The sequence below is a fragment of the Mobula birostris genome, chromosome 14 (assembly GCF_030028105.1).
Source record: "Mobula birostris isolate sMobBir1 chromosome 14, sMobBir1.hap1, whole genome shotgun sequence".
Lineage (NCBI taxonomy): Eukaryota > Metazoa > Chordata > Chondrichthyes > Myliobatiformes > Myliobatidae > Mobula > Mobula birostris.
In genome coordinates, this window is record NC_092383.1 from 95,288,041 (window position 1) to 95,312,038 (window position 23,998).

Below are 23,998 nucleotides of genomic sequence, written 5' to 3' on the forward strand. Positions count from 1 at the left end.
GTGGCATCAAAGGTTATGGGGAGACCCTCTGGTATTAAGAATTTCAACCCTGCGAAACAGATACTCTCTCTTTACTCTATCTATGCCTCTCATAATCTTGTAAACCTCTATCAGATCTTCCCTCAGCTTCTGACGCTCCAAAAAAAAAAAAACAACCCAAGTTTATCTAGCATCTCGTGATAGCACATGCTCTCTAAACCAGGCAGCATCCTGGTGAACCTCTTCTGCACCCCTCCGAACCTCAACATCCTTCCTATAGTGTGCCAATCAGAACTGTATGCAATACTCCAGGTGCAGCCAAACCAGGGTTTTATATAAGACCATAAGATAGAGGAGCAGAAGTAGGCCATTCGGCCCATCGAGTCTGCTCCACCATTCAATCATGGGCTGATCCAATTCTTCCAGTCATCCCTACTCCCCTGCCTTCTTCCCATACCCTTTAATGCCCTGGTTAATCAAGAACCTATCTATCTCTGCCTTAAATGCACCCAATGATTTGGCCTCCACAGCCACTCGTGGCAACAAATTGCACAGATTTACCACCCTCTGACTAAAGTAATTTCTCTGCATCTGTTCTAAATGGACGTCCTTCAATTCTGAAGTCGTGCCCTCTTGTCCTAGACTCCCATACCATGGGAAACAAATTTGCCATATCTAATCTGTTCAGACCTTTTAATATTTGGAATGTTTCTATGAGATCCCCCCTTATTCTCCTGAAAGAACCCATCTCTGTGCTGTTTTCTTTACCCCTTTGACGCTATATGCCAGTGATATTAAACCGGATTCTGCAGCTGAATAGAGTGGGAGATTGGTGAAAAAAAACACATAGAATGACACTGGGACCAGAGTTATGACTCAAATTCTGGGGTGAAACTTTTGGTAGCCATATCATTATTAATGTCCACAACTTCGATGATTAGAATGCTGCTGTGGCTATGACGATGTGCGCTTACAGACGACTGAACCACAGGTGCGGAGGAACGGAGTCCTTGTGTTTGTGGAGAATAATTTGCCTCGCGGTGCTACTCTGTCATGCTTCCAATGCTCTGTTGGTATTCCTGTGTCTGACCTCTTGTTTCCAGCTCTTCATGGGCAGTCCGCCATTCCTCTGCCCCCGGGTTCAGTCGTTCCCAGCGTTCACCGTGAGACAGTCCGCCATTCCTCAGCACCCGAGTCCAGTCCTGCTAGATACCACCATGACAGTTTTGGACAAATACTTTCCATAATGTTTATCACCAGTCCACAGCACACTTACCCTTCTTCACAGTAAAATGTGACTTTGGCTCCAAACGTATTGCCTGTCGCATCGTACCATCCATTCAAAACCTCTCCTGGACTTCCACAAGATTTTGCTAAGAAAGGAAAATGGCAGATTTCATTAAATACCGGACTCAGCTTTTACCATAGTCTTCAGCAGAACAGCACAAGCTGCAAAAACAAAACGAGATAGGAACGGTAAAGCTACCCCTTTCCCATCCCCACCACCCACTCACACACCCAGATAGACTTCGGATGCCAGGGCAGGCTGCCTCCGTTGCTGTGTTGTAGGTCGTGCTACTGTTATGTTGAACAAGATTGAGCTTGCTATGTTGGAGCGTGTTTCACCCAGGCAACAGTTGTTGTATGTCCGGTCTCTCCCATCTCAGCCACTGAAGCTTGTAACTCCTCCAGAGTTGTCATAGGTCTCTTTGTGGACTCCCTCACTTGTCCCCTTCTTGCACGGTTTCAGTTTTTGAGGGCCGCTTGCTCTAGGCAGGTTTACAGCTGTACCATAGTTTTTCCATTTCTTGATGGTTGACGTAACTAAGGGATGTTCAGTGACTTGGAAGTTTCCTTGCATCCATGAACTGACTTGTGCTTTTCAATAATCTTTTTGCAGAGTTGCTTGGAGTGTTCTTTTGTCTTCATGGTGTAGTTTTTGCCAGGATACCGACTCACCAGCAGTTGGACCTTCCAGATACAGGTGTATTTTTACTATGATCAACTGAAACACCTTGACTGCACACAGTGATCCACATTTAACTAATTATGTGACTTCTAAAACCAATTGGCTGCACCAGTGATAATTTGGCGTGTCATATTAAAGGGGATGAGTACTTATGCAATCAATTATTTTGTGTTTTATATTTTTAATTAATTTGTATCACTTTGTAGAGATATAGAAACATAGAAAACATAGAAAATAGGTGCAAGAGTAGGCCATTTGGCCCTTCGAGCCTGCACCGCCATCTATTATGATCATGGCTGATCATCCAACTCAGAACCCCGCCCCAGCCTTCCCTTCATACCCCCTGATCCCCATAGCCACAAGGGCCATATCTAACTCCCTCTTAAATATAGCCAATGAACTGGCCTCAACTGTTTCCTGTGGCAGAGAATTCCACAGATTCACCACTCTCTGTGTGAAGAAGTTTTTCCTAATCTCGGTCCTAAAAGGCCTCCCCTTTATCCTCAAACTGTGACCCCTTGTTCTGGACTTCCCCAACATCGGGAACAATCTTCCTGCATCTAGCCTGTCCAATCCCTTTAGGATTTTATACGTTTCAATCAGATCCCCCCTCAATCTTCTAAATTCCAACGAGTACAAGCCCAGTTCATCCAGTCTTTCTTCATATGAAAGTCCTGCCATCCCAGGAATCAATCTGGTGAACCTTCTTTGTACTCCCTCTATGGCAAGGATGTCTTTCCTCAAATTAGGGGATCAAAACTGCACACAATCCTCCAGGTGTGGTCTCACCAAGGCCTTGTACAACTGCAGTAGTACCTCCCTGCTCCTGTACTCGAATCCTCTCACTATAAATGCCAGCATACCATTCGCCTTTTTCACCACCTGCTGTACCTGCATGCCCACTTTCAATGACTGGTGTATAATGACACCCAGGTCTCGTTGCAGCTCCCCTTTTCCTAATCGGCCACCATTCAGATAATAATTTGTTTTCCTATTTTTGCCACCAAAGTGGATAACTTCACATTTATCCACATTAAATTGCATCTGCCATGAATTTGCCCACTCACCCAACCTATCCAAGTTACTCTGCATCCTCCTCACAGCTAACACTGCCACCTAGCTTCGTGTCATCCGCAAACTTGGAGATGCTGCATTTAATTCCCTCATCCAAGTCATTAATATATATTGTAAACAACTGGGGTCCCAGCACTGAGCCTTGTGGTACCCCACTAGTCACTGCCTGCCATTCTGAAAAGGTCCCGTTTATTCCCACTCTTTGCTTCCTGTCTGCTAACCAATTCTCCATCCACATCAATACCTTACCCCCAATAACGTGTGCTTTAAGTTTGCACACTAATCTCCTGTGTGGGACCTTGTCAAAAGCCTTCTGAAAATCCAAATATACCACATCCACTGGTTCTCCCCTATCCACTCTACTAGTTACATCCTCAAAAAATTCAATGAGATTCGTCAGACATGATTTTCCTTTCACAAATCCATGCTGACTTTGTCCGATGATTTCAACGCTTTCCAAATGTGCTGTTATCACATCTTTGATAACTGACTCCAGCAGTTTCCCCACCACCGACGTTAGGCTAACCGGTCTATAATTCCCCGGTTTCTCTCTCCCTCCTTTTTTAAAAAGTGGGGTTACATTAGCCACCCTCCAATCCTCAGGAACTAGTCCAGAATCTAACGAGTTTTGAAAAATTATCACTAATGCATCCACTATTTCTTCAGCTACTTCCTTAAGCACTCTAGGATGCAGACCATCTGGCCCTGGGGATTTATCTGCCTTCAATCCCTTCAATTTACCTAACACCACTTCCCTACTAACATGTATTTCGCTCAGTTCCTCCATCTCACTGGACCCTCTGTCCCCTACTATTTCTGGAAGATTATTTATGTCCTTCTTAGTGAAGACAGAACCAAAGTAATTATTCAATTGGTCTGCCATGTCCTTGCTCCCCATAATCAATTCACCTGTTTCAGGGGACCTACATTTGTCTTTACCAGTCTTTTCCTTTTTACATATCTATAAAAGCTTTTACAGTCCGTTTTTATGTTCCCTGCCAGTTTTCTCTCATAATCTTTTTTCCCCCTTCCTAATTAAGCCCTTTGTCCTCCTCTGCTGAACTCTGAATTTCTCCCAGTCCTCAGGTGAGCCACTTTCTCTGGCTAATTTGTATGCTTCTTCTTTGGAATTGATACTATCCCTAATTTCTCTTGTCAGCCACGGGTGCACTACCTTCCTTGATTTATTCTTTTGCCAAACTGGGATGAACAATTGTTGTAGTTCATCCATGCAACCTTTAAATGCTTGCCATTGCATATCCACCGTCAATCCTTTAAGTGTCATTTGTCAGTCTATCTTAGCTAATTCACATCTCATACCTTCAAAGTTACCCCTCTTTAAGTTCAGAACCTTTGTTTCTGAATTAACTATGTCACTCTCCATCTTAATGAAGAATTCCACCATATTATGGTCACTCTTACCCAAAGGGCCTCTCATGACAAGATTGCTAATTAACCCTTCCTCATTGCTCAAAACCCAGTCCAGAATAGCCTGCTCTCTAGTTGGTTCCTCAACATGTTGGTTCAAAAAACCATCCCGCATACATTCCAAGAAATCCTCTTCCTCAGCACCTTTACCAATTTGGTTCACCCAATCTACATGTAGATTGAAGTCACCCATTATAACTGCTGTTCCTTTATTGCACACATTTCTAATTTCCTGTTTAATACCATCTCTGACCTCACTACTACTGTTAGGTGGCCTGTACACAACTCCCACCAGTGTCTTCTGCCCCTTGGTGTTACGCAGCTCTACCCATATCGATTCCACATCTTCCCAGCTTATGTCCTTCCTTTCTATTGCGTTAATCTCTTCTTTAACCAGCAACGCCACCCCACCTCCCCTTCCTTCATGTCTATCCCTCCTGAATATTGAATATCCCTGAACGTTGAGCTCCCATCCCTGGTCACCCTGGAGCCATGTCTCTGTGATCCCAACTATATCATAATCATTAATAACAATCTGCACTTTCAATTCATCCACCTTATTACGAATGCTCCTTGCATTGACACACAAAGCCTTCAGGCGCTCTTTTACAACTCTCTTAGCCCTTATACAATTATGTTGAAAAGTGGTCCTTTTTAATGCTTACCCTGGATTTGTCAGCCTGCCACTTTTACTTTTCTCCTTAGTACTTTTTGCTTCTACCCTCACTTTACACCCCTCTGTCTCTCTGCACTGGTCCTCATCCCCCTGTTGTGAACTAACCTCCTCACGCCTAGCCTCTTTAATTTGATTCCCACCCCCCAACCATTCTAGTTGAAAGTCACCTCAGTAGCCCTCGCTAATCTCCCTGCCAGGATATTGGTCCCCCTAGGATTCAAGTGTAACCCGTCCTTTTTGTAAAGGTCACGCCTGCGCCAAAAGAGGTCCCAATGATCCAAAAACTTGAATCCCTGCCCCCTGCTCCAATCCCTCAGCCACGCATTTATCCTCCACCTCATCACATTCCTACTCTCACTGTCGCATGGCACAGGCAGTAATCCCGAGATTACTACCTTTGCAGTCCTTTTTCTCAACTCCCTTCCTAGCTCCCTATATTCTCCTTTCAGGACCTCATCCCTTTTCCTACCTATGTCATTGGTACCTGTATGTACCACGACCTCTGGCTCCTCACCCTCCCACTTCAGGATACCTTGGACACGATCAGAAATATCCCGGACCCTGGCACCAGGGAGGCAAACTACCATCCGGGTCTCTGGACTGCGTCCACAGAATCGCCTATCTGACCCCCTTACTATCGAGTCCCCTATCACAACTGCCCTCCTCTTCCTTGCCCTACCCTTCTGAGCTACAGGGCCAGACTCTGTGCCAGAGGCACGGCCACTGTCGCTTCCCCCGGGTAAGCTGTCCCCCTCAACAGTACTCAAACAGGAGTACCTATTGTTAAGGGGCACAGCCACCGGGGTACTCTCTATTACCTGACTCTTCCCCTTCCCCCTCCTAACCGTGACCCACTTGTCTGCCTCCCGTGGCCCTGGTGTGACCACCTGCCTGCAACTCCTCTCTATCAACTCCTCACTCTCCCTGACCAGACGAAGGTCATCGAGCTGCAGCTCCAGTTCCGTAACGCGGTCCCTTAGGAGCTGCATCTCGATGCACTTGGCGCAGATGTAGACGTCCGGGAGGCTTGGAGACTCCAGGACCTCCCACATCTGACACCGAGAACAGCAAACTGCCCTCACACTCATACTGCCCCTCTCCTCAAATAACAACAGAAAATGAATGCCAAACCTTCCTCGCCTTGCCCGTTTCTGCCTAAGCCTGTTGAGCCGAAGCCCTTAAGTCTTCACTCTGCTCCCGGCTCACTCCGCCGCCCGCTCTATGAGGCACTGTTCCTTTTAAATCTGCCGCGCTGCACTGCCCGACGTCACATGCCTGCGCAGTCCCGCCTCTCTGAACGCCGTTGGAGAAAAAAAAATCACGAAAATTTCAAAAATGTTTGCACTTTGATACCACAGAATCTTTTTCAGTTGATCAGTGTCAAAAAAAAAGCCAAATTTAATCCAAATGTGATTCAATGTTCATTTAAAGTTCCAAGGGGGCTGAATACCTTTTATAGACACTGTGTGTTAAATGGTTTTTTCTGTGATCTATTCAGAAGGATCCACTCACTTTGTCTTTGTGGGACAGATGGTGGGGAACTGGAACCACTTGGAGGGGGAAATCACCAAATGTTTCAAATTTCAATCCATTCAATACCACCGCTAAATGTTCTCTTTGTACAATAGAAACAAGCAAATTGGCTCAGTGCTTTAACACATAAAATTAAAGGAGCAGGGAAGGTGAAAAGACTAATGTATGAAGCTGTAGAGAGGGTGGGAAGAACAGAGGAAGTATGTGGGGTGACGGATTTACAATTGGTCTCGCCCTCGCTTTCCTATCAGTGAAACAGAATTGAGACTAGGAAGGAAATGTTACAGCTCAGCTCTGGCACTTTAAGGCTAGTGGGAATAATCTGAAAGGTGCATAAGTCTATAAGAGACAATAAGACATAGGAGCAGAATTAGGCCGTTCAGCCCATTCTGTCATTCGATCGAGGCTGATTTATTTTCACTCTCAACCTCATTTTCTTGCCTTCTTCCTGTAACCCTTGACGTCCTGACTAATCATCAATTTTCACCCAGGGACTTGACCTTCACCGTCGAGTGAGGCAATGAATTCCACAGATTTACCTTTACCACCTGCTGGCTAAAGAAATTCCTCTTCATCTCTGTTTTAAAGGGGTGTCCTTGTATTCTGAGGCTTTTGCTCTCTTGTCCTAGACTTCTCCACTATAGGAAACATCCTCTCCACATCTTCACTGTCTAGGCCTTTCAATATTCGATAGAATTCAATGAAATGTTCTCCTCATTCTTCTAAACTCCAGCGAGTACAGGCCTAGAGCCACCAGACAACCTCGCATGTTAACCCTTTCATTACTGGGATCTTTCTTGTGAACCTTCTCTGGACCCTCTCCAATGCCAGCACATACTTTGTTGGAACGTCGGCAGGGATGACGACAGAGGAGCAATGGCTGTACTTTCTGGAAGCAATTTGGAAGATATTGCAAGATATATATGTCCCAAAGAAGAGGTTTTCTAAAGGCAAGAACAACCGAACTGAAAGCCTGTACAAAAGCCAAAGAGAGGGCATATAATAGAGCAAGAATTAGTGGGAAGTTAGAGGATTAGGAAGCTTTTAAATACCAACAGAAGGCAACCAAAAACGTTATTAAGAAGGTAACAATGGAATATAAAAGTAAGCTAGCCAATAATATTGAAGAGGACACCAACAAGCTTCTTTAGATTCATGAAGTCTAAGAGAGGTGAGAGTGGATATCGGACTGCTGGAAAACAATGCTGGAGAGGTAGTAATTGGAAACAAGGAGATGGCGGACAGACTGAGTAAGTATTTTGCATCAGCCTTCACTGAAAAAGACACTAGCAGTGTGGTGGAGGTGCCAAGTGTCATGAAGTGTGTGAAGTTAGCATTAGGAGGGAAATGGTGCTTAGGAAACTGGCAGATCTGAAGGTAGATAAGTCACCTGGACCAAATGGTGTACACTCCAGAGTTCTGAAAGAGGTGGCTAAAGAGATTGTGGAAACATTAGTAATGATCTTTCAAGAATCACTAGATTTTGGAATTGTTCCGGAAGGCAGGAAAATTGCAAATGTCTCTGCACTCTTTAAGAAGGGAGAGAGGCAGAAGAAAAGAAAGTATAGGCCAATTAGTCTGACCTCGGTTGTTGGGAAGATGTTGGAGTCAATTTTGAGGATGTGGTTTTGGGGTACTTGGAGGCACATAATAAAATAAGCCATAGTCAGCATGGTTTCCTCACGGGAAAATCTTGCCTGACAAATCTGTTGAAATTCTTTGAAGAAATAACAAGCTGGATAGACAAAGGAGAATCAGTTGATGTTGTGTACTTGGATTTTCAGAAGGCCTTTGACAAGTTGCCATACATGAAGTTGTTTAACATGCTACGAGCCCAGAGTATTACAGGAAAGATTCTAGCTTGGATATAGTAGTAGCTGATTGGCAAGAGACAAAGTGTGGGAATGAAGGGAGCCTTTTCTGGTTGGCTGCCAGTGATTACTAGCGTTCCACAGGGGTCTGTGTTGGGACGGATTCTTTTTATGTTATATGTCAATAGTTTGAATGATGGAATTGATGGCTTAATTGCAAAGTTTGCAGATGATGATATGAAGATAGGAGGAGAGGTAGGTAATTTTGAGGAAGTAGAGAGGCTACAGAAGGACTTAGTTTATGAGAATGGGCAAAGAAGCGGCAGGTGGAATACAGCGTTGGGAAGTGTATTGTCATGTACTTAGGTAGAAGAAATTAAAAGGTTGACTATTTTATAACCGGAGAAAAATATACAAAAAACTAAGATGCAAAGGGACTTGGGAGTCCTTGTGCAGGATTCCCTGAAGGTTAATTTGCAGGTTGAATCTGTGGTGAGGAAGGCAAATGCAATGTTAGCATTCATTTCAAGAGGACTAGAAAATAAAAGCAAGGATGTAAAGTTGAGTCTTTATGAAACACCAGTGAGGCCTCACTTGGAGTATTGCAGACATCCCACCCTGCAAAAACTGATTTCAGGGAGGTAGCGCCATCAATTTGCAGGAGACTTCCGGGAGAGGTGGGATGTCTGCAATAGAGTAGCTCCTTAGCAGCCAGCCAGCTAGTTTAAATAACGTTAGCTATGCTAATGAATGAATGACACCTGTTAAACTCACCTCAACACGTCTTTTACAGTCTTAACCCACCACGGGGAGGTGACCAGGCATATAGATGAGGGTAGTGCAGTGGATGTGATCTATATGTATTTTAGTAAGGCACTTGACAAGGTTCCACACGGTAGGCTTATTCAGAAAGTTAGAAGGCATGGGATCCAGGGAAGTTTGGCCAGATGGATTCAGAATTGGCTTGCCTGCAAAAGGCAGAGGGTGGTGGTGGAGGGAATACATTCAGATTGGAGGATTGTGACTAGTGGTGTCCCACAAGGATCTGTTCTGGGACCTCTACTTTTCGTGATTTTTATTAACGACCTGGATGTGGGGGTAGAAGGGTGGGTTGGCAAGTTTGCAGACGACACAAAAGGTTGGTGGTGTTGTGGATAGTGTGGAGGATTGTCAAAGATTGCAGAGAGACATTGATAGGATGCAGAAGTGGGCTGAGAAGTGGCAGATGGAGTTTAACCCGGAAAAGTGTGAGGTGGTACACTTTGGAAGGACAAACTCCAAGGCAGAGTACAAAGTAAATGGCAGGATACTTGGTAGTGTCGAGGAGCAGAGGGATCTCGGGGTACATGTCCACAGATCCCTGAAAGTTGCCTCACAGGTGGATAGGGTAGTTAAGAAAGCTTATGGGGTATTAGCTTTCATAAGTCGAGGGATAGAGTTTAAGAGTCGCGATGTAATGATGTAGCTCTATAAAACTCTGGTTAGGCCACACTTGGAGTATTGTGTCCAGTTCTGGTCACCTCACTATAGGAAGGTTGTGGAAGCACTGGAAAGGGTACAGAGGAGATTTACCAGGATGCTGCCTGGTTTAGAAAGTATGCATTATGATCAGAGATTAAGGGAGATAGGGCTTCACTCTTTGGAGAGAAGGAGGATGAGAGGAGACATGATAGAGGTGTACAAGATAATAAGAGGAATAGATAGAGTGGATAGCCAGTGCCTCTTCCCCAGGGCATCACTGCTCAATACAAGAGGACATGGCTTTAAGGTAAGGGGTGGGAAGTTCAAGGGAGATATTAGAGGAAGGTTTTTTTACTCAGAGAGTGGTTGGTGCATGGAATGCACTGCCTGAGTCAGTGGTGGAGGCAGATACACTAGTGAAGTTTAAGAGACTACTAGACAGGTATATGGAGGAATCTAAGGTGGGGGCTTATATGGGAGGCAGGGTTTGAGGGTCGGCACAACATTGTGGGCCGAAGGGCCTGTACTGTGCTGTACTATTCTATGTTCTATGTTCTATGTTAAAAGTCACTGTTGCAAACAGTGCAGTGAGCAACACTGTCATTATTTTTGACCCCTATTAGGCAGGGGTACACTTTAGTGTAGTCTGGGGTGACGTACGTTTTATTTTTTTTCGGAACACTCTGTCATGGCGCGCTCTAGCTCTCTCTCTTGCTCTCTGTCTCTCGCTTGATTGCTCTCGTGCTTTCGCTTGCTTTCTCTCTCGCTTGCTTTCTCTCGCTCACTCGCTCTCAAAAAAATTGATTTCCGTGATATTGTATATAATTTGAGGGCATCAGGGAGCCACTATTAATATGCGGGAGACTCCCGGAACTTCCGGGAGAGGTGGGATGTCTGGTATTGTGAGCAGTTTTGGGCCCTTTATCTTAGAAAGGATGTGCTGAAACTGGAGAGGGTTCAAAGGAGGTTCCTGAAAATAGTTCCAGGATTGAATGGCTTGTCATATGAACAGCATTTGATGGCTCTGGGACTGTACTCACTAGAATTCAGGAGAATGAGGGGTGATGTCATAAAAACCTATCGAATGGTAAAAGGCCTTGATAGAGTGGATGTGGAGAGGGTGTTTCCTGTGGTGGGTGAGGCTAGGACCAGACGACAGCCTCAGAGTAGAGGGGTGTCCTTTTAGAACAGAGATCAGGAGGTATTTGTTTAGCCAGTGAGTGCTGAATATGTGGAATTTATTGCCACAGGCCACTTTGGAAGCAAAGTCTTTAGGTATATTTAAGGCAGAAATTGATATTATCTTGATTGGTCAGGTCATGGAGGGATACGGGGTGTGGGGGGTGTGGGGGGTGTGGGGGGCACGAGACTGGAGCTGAGAGAAAAAAATGGATCTGCCGTGATGAAATGATGGAGCAGACTGGATGCACCAAACGGTCTAATTCTGCTCCTATATCTTATGGTCTTGTACAGGGCCCAACATTCCAGGCAATACTCCATATCCAGACTGACCAATGGCTTATAAAGGCTCTGCATTACATCCTTGCTTTTAAGGTTTAGTTCTCTGGAAATAAATGCAATCAATGCTTTTTGCCTTCCTCACTACTGACTCAACATGCAAGTTAACCTTTAGGGCAGTGTTTCCCAACCTGGGTTCACAGACCCCTCAGTTAATTGTAGGGGTCCACAACATAAAAATGGCTGGGCATCCCTTTTTGGGAATCGTGCACAAGGACTCCCTACATCCCTTTGCATCTCCTGTTTCTGTCTGTGCACAAGTCCCAGCTGAGCTTCTACCGGTAATGCTGCAGGCTGGTTAGGATGTAACAGCATTCAAGAGGCGATAATCCTCAACTGCCCCTGTTTTATTTTGCCTTCTTGTTTTGTTTTGCCCATGGACTTTAAGATAACTGTATCTCCAACTGAGGGCTGTTTACATCTGTCTGATATCCCAGAAAAGGGGACTGGGGCAGCGTGGTAGAGTGGTGTCAGTGAAAGACAATTACAGTGCCAATGACCGGGGTTCAATACCCATCCTTGTCTATAAAGAGTTTGCACATTCTCCCTGTGTTTCCTCCAGGTGCTCTGGTTTCCTCCCTCATTTCAAAGACCTACAGATTTGTAGTTTTCTGGGCACATGGCAGTGTGGGCCCAAAGGACCAGACAGGCCTGTAATTGTGTTGTATCTTTAAATGCAGAGAAAAAAATGATCTTGTCCCGCCTGGTTCTAAATTCTAACACAAATGGGAATGTGTGCATGTTGCTACAGGTAACAATTTCATTTAAATTGCATTGCACAATAATCATTTGCACATTTAGTCTCTCTCTCTCTCACACACACACATATACACACACACACACATTGGGACTCAGCCATGACGAAATGGCACAGCAGACTCGATGGGCCGAATGGCCTAATCCTGCTCCTATATCTGATGATCTGATAGTCCTCTGTAGACTCCTGGTCAGGACATGTGTGATCTGCCAGACCAGGTCACATGCTACCAGCAGAAATTCAATATTCACAATTGTTGAGAGTCATTCTTCAGTGCATGAGAGTAAAGGAGAACAAAATAATTATTGCATCTGAGGCAGCATTAAAAAACACAACAAACATAATAAAAACACGATAAATATAAATATAAAAGCAGTCCTTTAAAAGACTGTGTACGCGTAACTACTTGAGTGTCGCTGTATGTACGGAAGATTATCTTATTTACATAGTCTGATTGTATGGACTGTACATAATTCCAGACGTGTGTTCCAGTTTATTGAGTTCTGTACACTTTTTCACCACTGACTGGATTAAGATTATTATGGCTGCAGATGAACTTATCCCCATAAGTCTCATTAGCGGGACAGAAGCATGGTAGCATTGTGTATTCCAGGGACCAACTGATTGTGCTTATGCCGGTCGGTTTAGCGAGCAGAGCGGCGGACACCCCTGCTGAAATCTGGAGGAAAACACACAGAGGATGCAGAGGGGGATCACAAAGTCGAGGAGGGAGGACCGGGTCGAGACAACGGAGACTTATGGAGAAGAGGAGTTCGGTGGGTAATAAATGGACGAGTTCACGGCGCCAGCCAGGCGTCAGAGGACATTTCGGGAGAGGAGTGTTATGTGTTTCACTGGAACGGGGCTGCACGAGGACATACCCGATCAAAACTTTTCCATGGATGGCTTCCAGACTGTTCCGGCTGACCGGAAGTGCACTGAGAGCGGTAAGCGTAAAGGAGTTGGGTGCTTACTGTTCTGGTTAACAACAGATGGTGCAATCCGGGTCATATTACGATCAAGGAACGTGTTTGTAGACCGGATATTGAACTTTTTGCAGTTGGACTTCGACCATATTCCACCGAGATACAACACTGGGTGGCACGGGAGGTCGTTCCTGCCTGTGGCCATCGAACTTGCAGCTCCTTCCGTGGAGGGTCAGGCACCCTGAGCCAATAGACTGGTCCTAGTCTTATTTTCCATCTGGCATAGTTTGCATTTTGTTGTTCGATTGTTTGTGGTTTTTGTATTGCTATATTTACGCTCTATTCTTGGTTGGTGCGGCTGTAACAAAACCCAATTTCCCTCGGGATCAATAAAGTATATCTACCTATTTATCTATCTATCTATTTCTGTTTCCAGAAAAGATAAACACGTAATTATGAAGAACTGGATTTGGTTAATCAAGAGAGAGGGAGCTTTTGACCACATTCCACACTGTTCCTGGATTAATTGTATCTGAGTGACCAACAGGAAACTGTTACTCCCAAGGACCTGGAAAGCTGGTGCAGAGCAGTACAGAGGTGAGGTAAGATCTAACTATAGGACCACCAGACTGGTCCACCATCAAATCTTTGAAATGAGGACTTACCAATGCACTGAGGTTTCTTCCGACCCCAGTCAACAATCCAGCCTTTATCAGAACATTTCAGTACAGGACTTCCACTTAATACGTACCTGCAAATAACACAGAAAATATTGGGGAAAAGGGTCAGTCTGTATGATCATAAGCACAGGAGATTCTGCAGATGTTAGAAATTTTGAGCAACACACAAAAATTGATGGACGAACACAGCAGGTCAGGCACCATCCACGGAGAGGAATAAACTGCTGACGTTTCAGGCTGAGACCCTTCATCAGGACTGGAAAGGAGGGGGGGCAGAAGCCGGAATGAGAAGGTTGGAGGAGGGAAAGGAGTACAAGCTGGCAGATGATTGGTGAAGCCAGGTAGGGGTTGGGGAAGCGGGATGAAGTGAGAAGCTACGAGGTGATAGGTGGAAGGGATAAAAGGCTGAAAAAGAAGAGATCTAATAGGAGAGGAGAGTGGACCATGGGAAAAACGGAAAGAAGACGAGCACCAGAGGGAGGTGATGAGCAGGTGTGCAGAAGCCTAGGAGGGGAACAAGAATGAAGAATTAAAAAGGGAGGTGGGAGCGGGGAGAAATTACTCGTGTTGGCCATGGAGTAATTAAAATATGGAAGAAAACGTCAAACTTGAATGAGTCAATGACAATGGAAGCAGTCAAACCAATTGTGTTTGTTCTTGCCATGAGGTTGAAGGAATGGAGACTGCCATTTTGTGAAGCTGCTCTGAATCCTCCATTTTGTGAACTGGGGTTGCTTAGCTTTCAGGGTTTTAAAGTAGACACAATGGTGTTCCAGGTAATCCTCTGGACTAGAGATCATTTCCAAATAAGAGGTTATTTGTGAAGTGTTCTTTGGTTAGGTATAGCGTGCAAGTTTGTGAATGTTGGGGTCTGTGTCTGCGCTGAGAGATTCAGCTGATTGCTGGTTTGGTAACTGTTTTAAAACAAAGAGCCATAAATTACCAGTTGTCACTTGCGGTAGAAGGGGAATAAGTGGATGCTAGCTTGGACTTGAGCCAATAAGATGTTAAAGGTCAGTCAGATGACCCATAGCCAATAACACATATGCAACATTTGAACTGGTAAGGAATGAATACAAGTGTTTTGAATACAAGTTAGCTATAACCAGAGATTCACCATTGCAAGGAAGAACCCCAATACCAGGGGCTGGGAGAAGAAGGATTGATTATATTGTCTGGCCAACAGTGATCCCCTATTTCGGTGTTATAAATTGGGAAAATGGTCTGAGTGAGTACTGGTACAGAGAGAACAGTGGAACTTATGTTCTAAGTTGTTGGCCCAGGGTCAACATAATTATGTTGTTGTTTGTGCAGAGACAATAAAGTATGAGTTTTGATTAATTACAAGTTGTGTAGTGAGTTTCCAGGGTAGGACTTTCCAATTCCCACTAAAGCATGCTTCTTTCCAGCACATTCTCTTCTTCCTGAATCATTCCTTCACCATCGCCTCGTCTTGATGACTGTGGCTGGCAGTTTGTCCCCCTCACTGGCAGCAGCCATACCCGGACTCTGCAACCTGTTACACGCTGATGGATTTCCTCAGCTGATACACTGATCCCCCTACAAGGCTTTCCAAGTTGCTTTCATTGTTCTTTCTTTTTTCATTCACTCAACTTCAGTACCCCATCTCTGAACTGTTCCCACAACTTATCGACTCACTTTCAAGGATTTGTCATCTCATGTCATCAATATTTATTATTTATTTGTTTATTATCATTATTTTGCTTGTTTGTAGTTGCACAGCTTGTTGTCTTTTGCACATTTGTTGTTTGTCTGCCCTGTAGGGTACAATTGGGTACAATTTTTCATTGATTCTATCATGGTTCTAGGATTTACTGAGAACATCTGAAAAAAAAAGAATCACAGTGTGCCATATGGCATATGGTGACATATGGGTGCTTGGTTGTATGACATGGGTGATCACGGTGACCATAATTGCTTTTAGCAAATGTTTCTACAGAAGTGGTTTGCCATTGCCTTCTTCTGGGCGGTGTCTTTACAAGACGGATGACCCCAACCATTATCAATACTCTTCAGAGATTGTCTGCCTGGTGTCAGTGGTGGCATAACCAGGACTTGTGATCTGCACCAGCTGCTCATACGACCATCGGGGGGCTAAGCAGGTGCTACACCTTGCCCAAGGGTGACCTGCAGGCGAGTGGATGGAGGGAGTGCCTTTGGTAGAGATGTATCCATGCTGCCGCTTTAAACTAGGGTTTGACCGAGCACTCAAACAAGTCAGCTGTCAAGCCTTCTTCTCCCTTTTGGAATAAGGATAAGATGTCCCAGCCTCCACACTCAACAGGCCATCCTCCAGAGATTTTGGCATCTGTACCACTTACAACCTCTCCCTTCCCCGTTCCAGATGGATCTGCTCACTTCACCGACCACAGAGCCTCGTTTCCTCGTCACATTAGTGAGGCCTCATTTGGAATACCGGGTTCAGTTTTAGTCACCTTCCTATAGGAAAGAGGTCTTTAAACTGGAAAGAATGCAGAGAAGATCTATGAGGGTGTTGCTAGCACTGAGCTATAAGACCATAACACCATAAGATATAGGAGCAGAATCTGACCCATCGAATCCTCTCTGCCATTTCATCATGGCTGATCCATTTTCCCTCTCAGCCCAATCTCAGGCCTTCTCCCTTCATGCTATGAAGAATCTATCAACCTTTGTCTTAAATACACCCCACGACAACCTCCACAGCCATCTGTGGCAATGAATTACACAGATTCACCACTCTCTGGCTAAATAAATTCCTCTTCATCTTCATTCTAAAAGGATGCACCTCTATTCTGAGGCTGTGTCCTCTAGTCTTAGACTACTCCACTATTGGAAACACTCTCTCCACATGCACTCTATCAAGGCCTTTCAACATTCGATAGGTTCGATGAGGTCACTCCTCATTCTTCTGAATCCTAGTGAGTTGAGGCCCAGAGTCATCGAACACTTTTCATATGACAAGTCTTTCAATCCTAGAATCACCTCTGTGAACTTCCTGTGAACCCTCTCCAATGTCAGCACACCCTTTCTTAGATAAAGGGCCCAAAACTGCTCACAATACTCCAAATGGAAGGCGGTTGAACGGGTTGGAACTTTATTCATTGTTGGAGATTGAGGTGTGATGTTATAGAGGTGTATAAAATCATGAGGGGCACTGAGGGTTTAAGGCGTAGGATTCTTACAGGTAACTGTTTCACACAGAACATGGTGAGTATATGGAATGAGCTGCTAGTGGAAGAGTTGAAACAGGTACATTATAAAAGCCATTTGATTTGGACAGGTACACGGATAGGCAAAGATTTAGAGCAAGGGTTTCCAATCTTTTTTATAAACACAAAATAATCTGCAGATGCTGTAAAAGATCAAAGCAACACTTTCAGTACGCTGGATGAACTCAGCAGATCGGGCAGCATCAGTCAGAAACGATGAGTTGACATTTCGGGCCGGAACCCTTCGTCAGGACTGAAGAATGAAAGATGGGGAAGGATTTGAAGAATGCTTGTAGCTTCTGCCTCCTTCTTCTACCACCCATTGTTTTCAGGGCTATGACGTCAATGCTTCCACTCCCCCACCCCTTTGTCTTTCAAATTACTGGTCTTTCAACTGAAGCTACAAGCATTCTTCAAATCCTTCCCCATCTTTCATTCTTCAGTCCTGATGAAGGGTTCCGGCCCGAAATGTCGACTCATCGTTTCTGACTGATGCTGCCCGACCTGCTGAGTTCATCCAGCGTACTGAAAGTGTTGCTTTGACCTTTTTTATGCCAAGGACCAATACCATTGAGCAAAGTGTCTGTGGACCCCGGTTGGGAACCCCTCACTTAGATGGACTATCGTGGATGGGAATCCTGATCCGCATGAGCCCGTAGGGCCAAAGCACCTGGTTCCCTAAAGCGTGACTCCATGACTCTGTTCCTATGCAATACCTGGTACAATCCTGGAACAGGCTTTACTGCCCACCACAGCTGTGCCGACCATTGTCTGCACCCATTCTTTACCCGTCTATTCACATGCTGATCTAAATGCATCTTAAACAATGCCACCCTTTTACCTCTTCTCTTTCCACCTTCCAAGGACCCAGACCGTCCCCCCAGGAAGTACACTGATTCCTGTGGTGGGGTGACTGCCTTTTGTGCTCCCTCCACATTGGAGAAACTACGTCTGTGGGGCAGTAGGGAGAAGCCAGGGAGATGTACGATGCTGTGTCCAGCATCAGTTGTTGCATTATTGGGAACAGACTGAGGGAAAGGATGATTGGAGAGGCAGGGACTGGTCAAAGACAGTCAGTGTGACTTTGTTAAGAGGAGGTCCTGTGTGAACAATTTGACTGAATTTTTCAGGAAAGTGGCAAACTGTGTTGGTACTCTACATGGACTTATAGGCTGAAGGTGAGCAGGAACTTGAGAAGCAGCTTTTTGAAGGGAAAGCAGCATCATTTATCAGAGACACACACCACCCAGGTTGTACTCTTTTCTTGCTGCTGCCTTCAGAAGGTATGGGAGCCTCAGGACTCACACCACCAGGTTCAGGAACATTTATTACACCTCATTCAAAAAGGCTGTTGAACCAGAGCGGATAACTTCACTCTACTTCACTTGCCTCACCATTGAAATGTTCCCACAAACTGTATGTAGGCAGCCTTTGATCCTGGGGGATCATGGGTTCGCGTCTCGGGTAGACTGTGTCCTCTCCAGGACACAAGCCTGGGCAGGAAGATTTGAAGAACCGGCTGTTGCCTGCACAGCAGGATCCTCCTCTCCACATCACCGATGTAGTCCAAGGGAAGGGCAAGCACTGATACAGCTTGGCACCAGCGTCGTCGCAGAGGTTGCCAGAGTGAAGTTGTAAACAACATCAAACTACCTTAGGGACCCTGGCTCCGGATTTCTTCCTTGGGGTTTACTCCGGAAGCCTTTCCCATGGGTGGGTCTGGCCGCAAGGCAGCAGAGGTTCCCACAAACTATGGACTCACTTTTTAGGGCTCTTCATCTGATGTTTGCAATATTTATTGCTTATTTAAAAAATTATTATTATTTCTTCTTTTGTGTTTGCACAGTTGAAACTCTGGTTGAACAGCATTGTTGGGCTATCTTTCATTGATTCTGTAATAGTTGTTATTCTATAGATTTAATGAGTATGCCCACAAGAAAATGAATCTCAGGGTTGTACATGGTGGCATATATACTTTGATAATAAATTCACTTTGAACTTCACACAAAGGGTGGTATTTATCTGGAATCACCTGCCAGAGGAAGTGGTTAAGGCAGGTACAATAACCACTTTTAAGAGACGGTTGGATGGGTACATGGATTGGAAAGGGTTAGAGCAGGGTTTCCCAACCTGGGGTTCACAGACCCCTCGGTTAATGGTATTGGTCGGGAACCCCTGGTTTGGAGTGATATGGGTCTAATACTAGTGAACGTGACTATTGTTGCAAGGATCACTCCTAATCATGATGATCAGAGTGCACAGAAGGAATCTGTGATCACCAACAAGTACCTTTATTGTCTAAACTAACAAGCAGGTGAACTCATACACTCAGCATCTGCGTGCATATCCAATAGGTTTTCCTGATTCTCCTGAATAGTCCAAGAATGGAAAAGGTAATGCCCGGGTGACTATTTTGGTTCTCTTCGACTCAGGTTTAAACCAGGTCACTCAGGCACTGGACCAAGATAATGAGATTACCTCTGCAAACCTGTCATTGTACACAATACATAGCTTATGTGAGAATGGTTTCAGGTTTAGCAGGTCGATAGTAAAAGCTCCCTGTGTCCACATTCAATTGCTCCAATTAGATTATCCCAGAGCAAGAATCAGTTCTCAAGCAGTTCACAAAATAGAGGTTACAGACCAGCTCCACAAAATGGCAGCCTCCATTCCTTCGACCTCGTGGCAAGAACAAATATAATGGGCCTGTCTGCTTCCGCTGTCCTTGATTCATTCAATTTCACTGTAAATTATAGTTTTTTTCTGGCCGACACTAGCTTGGATGAGGCATCTTGGTCAGCATAGACCAGTTGGGCTGAAGGGCTTGCATCTGTGCAGTATGACGTGAATGTCTAGACAAGGACTCATGTAGGAGAACAATCCAACAGGTTAAAGCCAATGGGTTCAAGGGCAATGGGTTTGAGAACAGAAGGCAAAGAGAGAGGCTCAAGAGTTATTTTTAAACTTGGAAGTCTGTGATCAGTAGTGTACTACAGGGATCGATATTTATTATACAGGTTAATGATATGGATATCAATGTAGGAGGTATAATCTGTTAACTCCTAAGTTATAAAAAATGAGCAACAGTGCTGTTATTGGGGAGGGTAGTTTTCAGGTATTGGTATTGGTTTAACATAGTCATAAATACCAAGATGCGGTGAAAAACTTGTCTCTCAGCCCATTCATACAGATACCTTATTACACAATGTGTTGTGGCAGGACAAGATAAAACGATAAAAGGCGTGGAATGAAGTGCACAACCTACAGAGAAAATGCAGTTAAAAAAAATAAGGTGCAAGTTTTCAGTCGAACCTGCATCCACCACTTGTGCTGGCAGCTCATTCCACAATCCCACCACCCTCTGAGTGACGAGGCTCCCCCTTAGATATTTTACTTTTGCCCCACAGAAGGGAGAGGACTTGAACCCACTACATTGCGGGCAAAGCCCTCTCAACCATTGAGCATGTGAAATGCTGTCATAGGAAAGCAGCATCCATCATCAGGGACCCCCACCCAGGCCGTGCTCTCTTCTCACTGCCGTCATCAGATAGAAGGTAAAAAAAAACCTTAGGACTCACACCACCAGGTTCAAGAACAGTTACTACCCCTCAACCATCAGGCCCTTGAACAAAGGAGAAAATTACACTCACTTGTCCCATCATTGAGATGTTCCTACAACCAATATCTTTATCACATGCTTTCATTATTTATTGCTATATATTTATTTTTTCTATTTGTGCAGCTTTTTGTCTTCTGCACTCTTCATTGATCCTGTTATAGTTATTATTCTATAGATTTGCTGAGTATGCCCACAGGAAAATGAATCTTAGGGTTGAAAATGATGATATATATAAAACTTACTTTGAATTTTGAACTTAAACCTATGACCTCTAGCTCTAGTCTCACTCAACCTGAAGGGAAAAAGCCTGCAATCATTCGCCTGCTCTATATCCCTCATAATTTTGAATATCTCTATAAGATCTCTCTTCATTCCCCTATGCTCCAGGGAATAAAGTCCAAACCTTCTCAACAGTTCCCTGTAATTCAGGTGCTCGTCCAGACATCATCCTTGTAAATGTTCTCTTTCAATCCTATTGATATCTTTCCTCTAGATAGGTAACCAGAACTGCACTCAATATTCCAAATTTAGCCTCACCGACAGCTTATACAACTTCAGCATAACATCCTGCTCTGATTTGTGAAGGCCAATGTGCTAAAAGCTCTCTCTATGACCTTGTCTACCTGTGATGCCACTTTCATTGAATTATGGACCTGTATTCCCAGATCCCTCTGTTTTACTGCACTCCTCAGTGCCCTACCGTTCACTGTGTAAGTCCTATCCTGGCTTGTCCTCCTCACATTCATCTGCACTGGATTCCACCTGCCATTTTTCAGCCCATTTTTTACCAGCTGGTCCAGATCCTGCTGCAAACTTTGATAGTCTTCCTGGCTGTCCACTACTGCCCCAGCCTTGCTGTCATCCACAAATTTACTAATCCAGTTAACCACATTATCTTTTAGATCATTGATACAGATGACAAACAAAGAGATGTTGCCTTTTTGATAGCAGTTAATTTCTGAGAATCTACAATTCATTTACAGAACTTCGGCTCATCCTGCCAATTTCAAATTTTAAAGAATAGCAATAAGTATGGAGTCAAAGATGTGGGCCAATTGGAGAATACCATATAAACTTTCCAACAGAGTCTAAAACAGTAGGATTTCCTTCAGAGACACCAGAAACTACATGTGCTGGAATCTGGAGCAATGGAAGAACTCAACCTCTGCTTAAGCATACCCAATGACTTGGCCTCCACAGCCGCCTGTAGCAACAGATTCCACAATTTCACCACTCTCTGGCTAAAGAAATTCCTCCTCACCTCCATTTTCCCCTCTATTCCGAGACTGTGCCCTCTGGTCTTAGGTTCCCCCACCATAAGAAACATCTTCTCCACATCCACTCTAACGAGGCCTTTCAATATTTGATAAGTTTCAATGAGTTCCCTCATCATTCTTCTAAATTCCAGTGAGTACAATATTATTTTACAAGCAAAGCCTTGGTGTATCAAGGCAAGCATGTTGAACAAAGCCACACACATAAAAATTCAGCAGGTCAGGCAGCATCTATGGAAATGTACAGACAGTTGACATTTCGGGCCGAGACCCTTTTTCAGTACTGCAAAGGAAGGGGAAAGATGCCAGAATGAAAAGGTGGGGAGAGGGGAAGGAGGAAAGCTGGAAGGTGATATGTATAGCCAGGTGGGTGGGAAAGATACAGGGCTGGAGGAGAAACAATCTGATAGGAGAGGAGAGTGGACCGCAGGAGAATGGGAAGGAGGAGGGGACCCAGGGGGAAGTAATAGGCTGGTGAGAAGAGGTAAAAGGTCAGCATGGGGAATAGAGGGGGAGAAATAATTTGTTTACTGGAAGGAGAAATTGATATTCATATCAGCAGGTTGTAGGGTACCCAGATGGAATACAAGGTGTTGCTCCTCCACCCCGAGGGTGACCTCATCATGGCACACGTCAGATTGGGAATGGAAATGGGGATTAAAATGTTTGGCCACCAGGAATTTCTGCTTGCCGTGATGAAGGCCTGATGAAGTGGTCCTCCAATTTACCACCGGTCTCACTAATGCCTAGGGCAGTCGAACACCTTCTCTACCACCCTATCTACTTGTTTTGGCACATCCCAGGAGCTCTGAGCCTCACACCCCAAGATCCTCCTGCTCATCGACACCGCTGAGGGTTCTGCCATTCACTGTGTGCTTCTCTCTAACACTTGACCTCCCAAAGTGCAGCACCTCACAGTTGTCTGGATTAAATTCCATCTATCATGTCTTAACCCACATTTCCATTTGGTCTACTTCCTATCCTATCCCTGACAACCTTCCTTGCTATCTGCAACTCAACCAATTTCCGTGCTGTCCACAAACATACCACCTGCATTTTGTGCAAATAACATTCATTATTAAAGTATTTATTTGTCATCTTATTTATCTATTTATTTATGCATTTATTTATCTATCTACTTGTTTATTGAGAGACAGTGGGGAGTAGATCTGTCTGGCCTTTCAAGCTGTACTGTCCAGCAACCCCCAGTTTAACCCTAGCCTAACCACAGGGAAATTTACAATGACCAGTTAACCCGGATGAAACCCAAACGATCACGGAGAGAACGTACAAACTCCTTACAGGCAGCGGCGGGAATTGAACCTGAGTCGCTGGCGCCGTAAAGTGCCGTGCTCACCATGATGCTACCGGGCTGCCTTGAGGTACGCTTTCTTGCAGGCATTCACAGTAAGTCCAAAGGAATATAACAGAATCAATGAAAAACTGTACACAGCAAAAGCCACATGACAAACAATGCTGAAAAGGTAACAACTCATGCAAACATAAAATGAAAAAGAAAACAAAATAACAATGATAATAATTGACAAGCAATAAATATTGAGAAGATGAGTTGTAGAGTCCATGAAAGTGATCTGGCCCTCAGCAGACTGTGTTTCTCTAGGTTTTGTGATTGATATGTATGGCAGACACAGAACTTCAAATGGAGTCTAACCAATGGCAAGTCCAGCTGCAACATGCCATCATACCTCCTATACTCAATGTACTGTGCTGAAGGCAAATGTATGGAACAGCTGCTTCACTACCCTGTCAACGTCAAAGTAAATTTATTGTTGTCATGAATTACCCTGAGATTTACTTTCTTGAAGGCATTTACAGGAAAATAAAGAAATACAGCAGAATTTATGAAAAATATACATGAACAAACAAGGCAAATTTTGCAAATAAGTGAACAAACAATACTGAGAACATGAGTTGTAGCGCCCTTGCAAATGAGTCTGTAGGTTATGGAATCAGTTCAGAGTTTTGCTGAGTGAAGATATCCATGGCCATCTTGGGTCACCACTTGCAGAAAGCTGTGAGCTTGGACCCCAAGGTCTCTCTGTACATCAGTGCTTCTAACG

The 23,998-nt window shown here is 44.5% G+C and overlaps 1 protein-coding gene across 1 annotated transcript in view; it reads right to left on the reverse strand.

Annotated features, from left to right (window-relative positions):
- LOC140209568 (zona pellucida sperm-binding protein 3 receptor-like) overlaps positions 1 to 23,998 on the reverse strand; it is a 75,099-nt gene that overhangs the window by 38,558 nt on the left and 12,543 nt on the right. Inside the window, exons 3-4 of the mRNA XM_072277845.1 lie at positions 13,798 to 13,883; positions 1,256 to 1,352 (exon numbers count right to left, since the gene is read on the reverse strand). Of these exons, the coding sequence (XP_072133946.1) occupies positions 1,256 to 1,352; positions 13,798 to 13,883 (183 nt within the window). The remainder of the gene's footprint in view (positions 1 to 1,255; positions 1,353 to 13,797; positions 13,884 to 23,998) is intronic.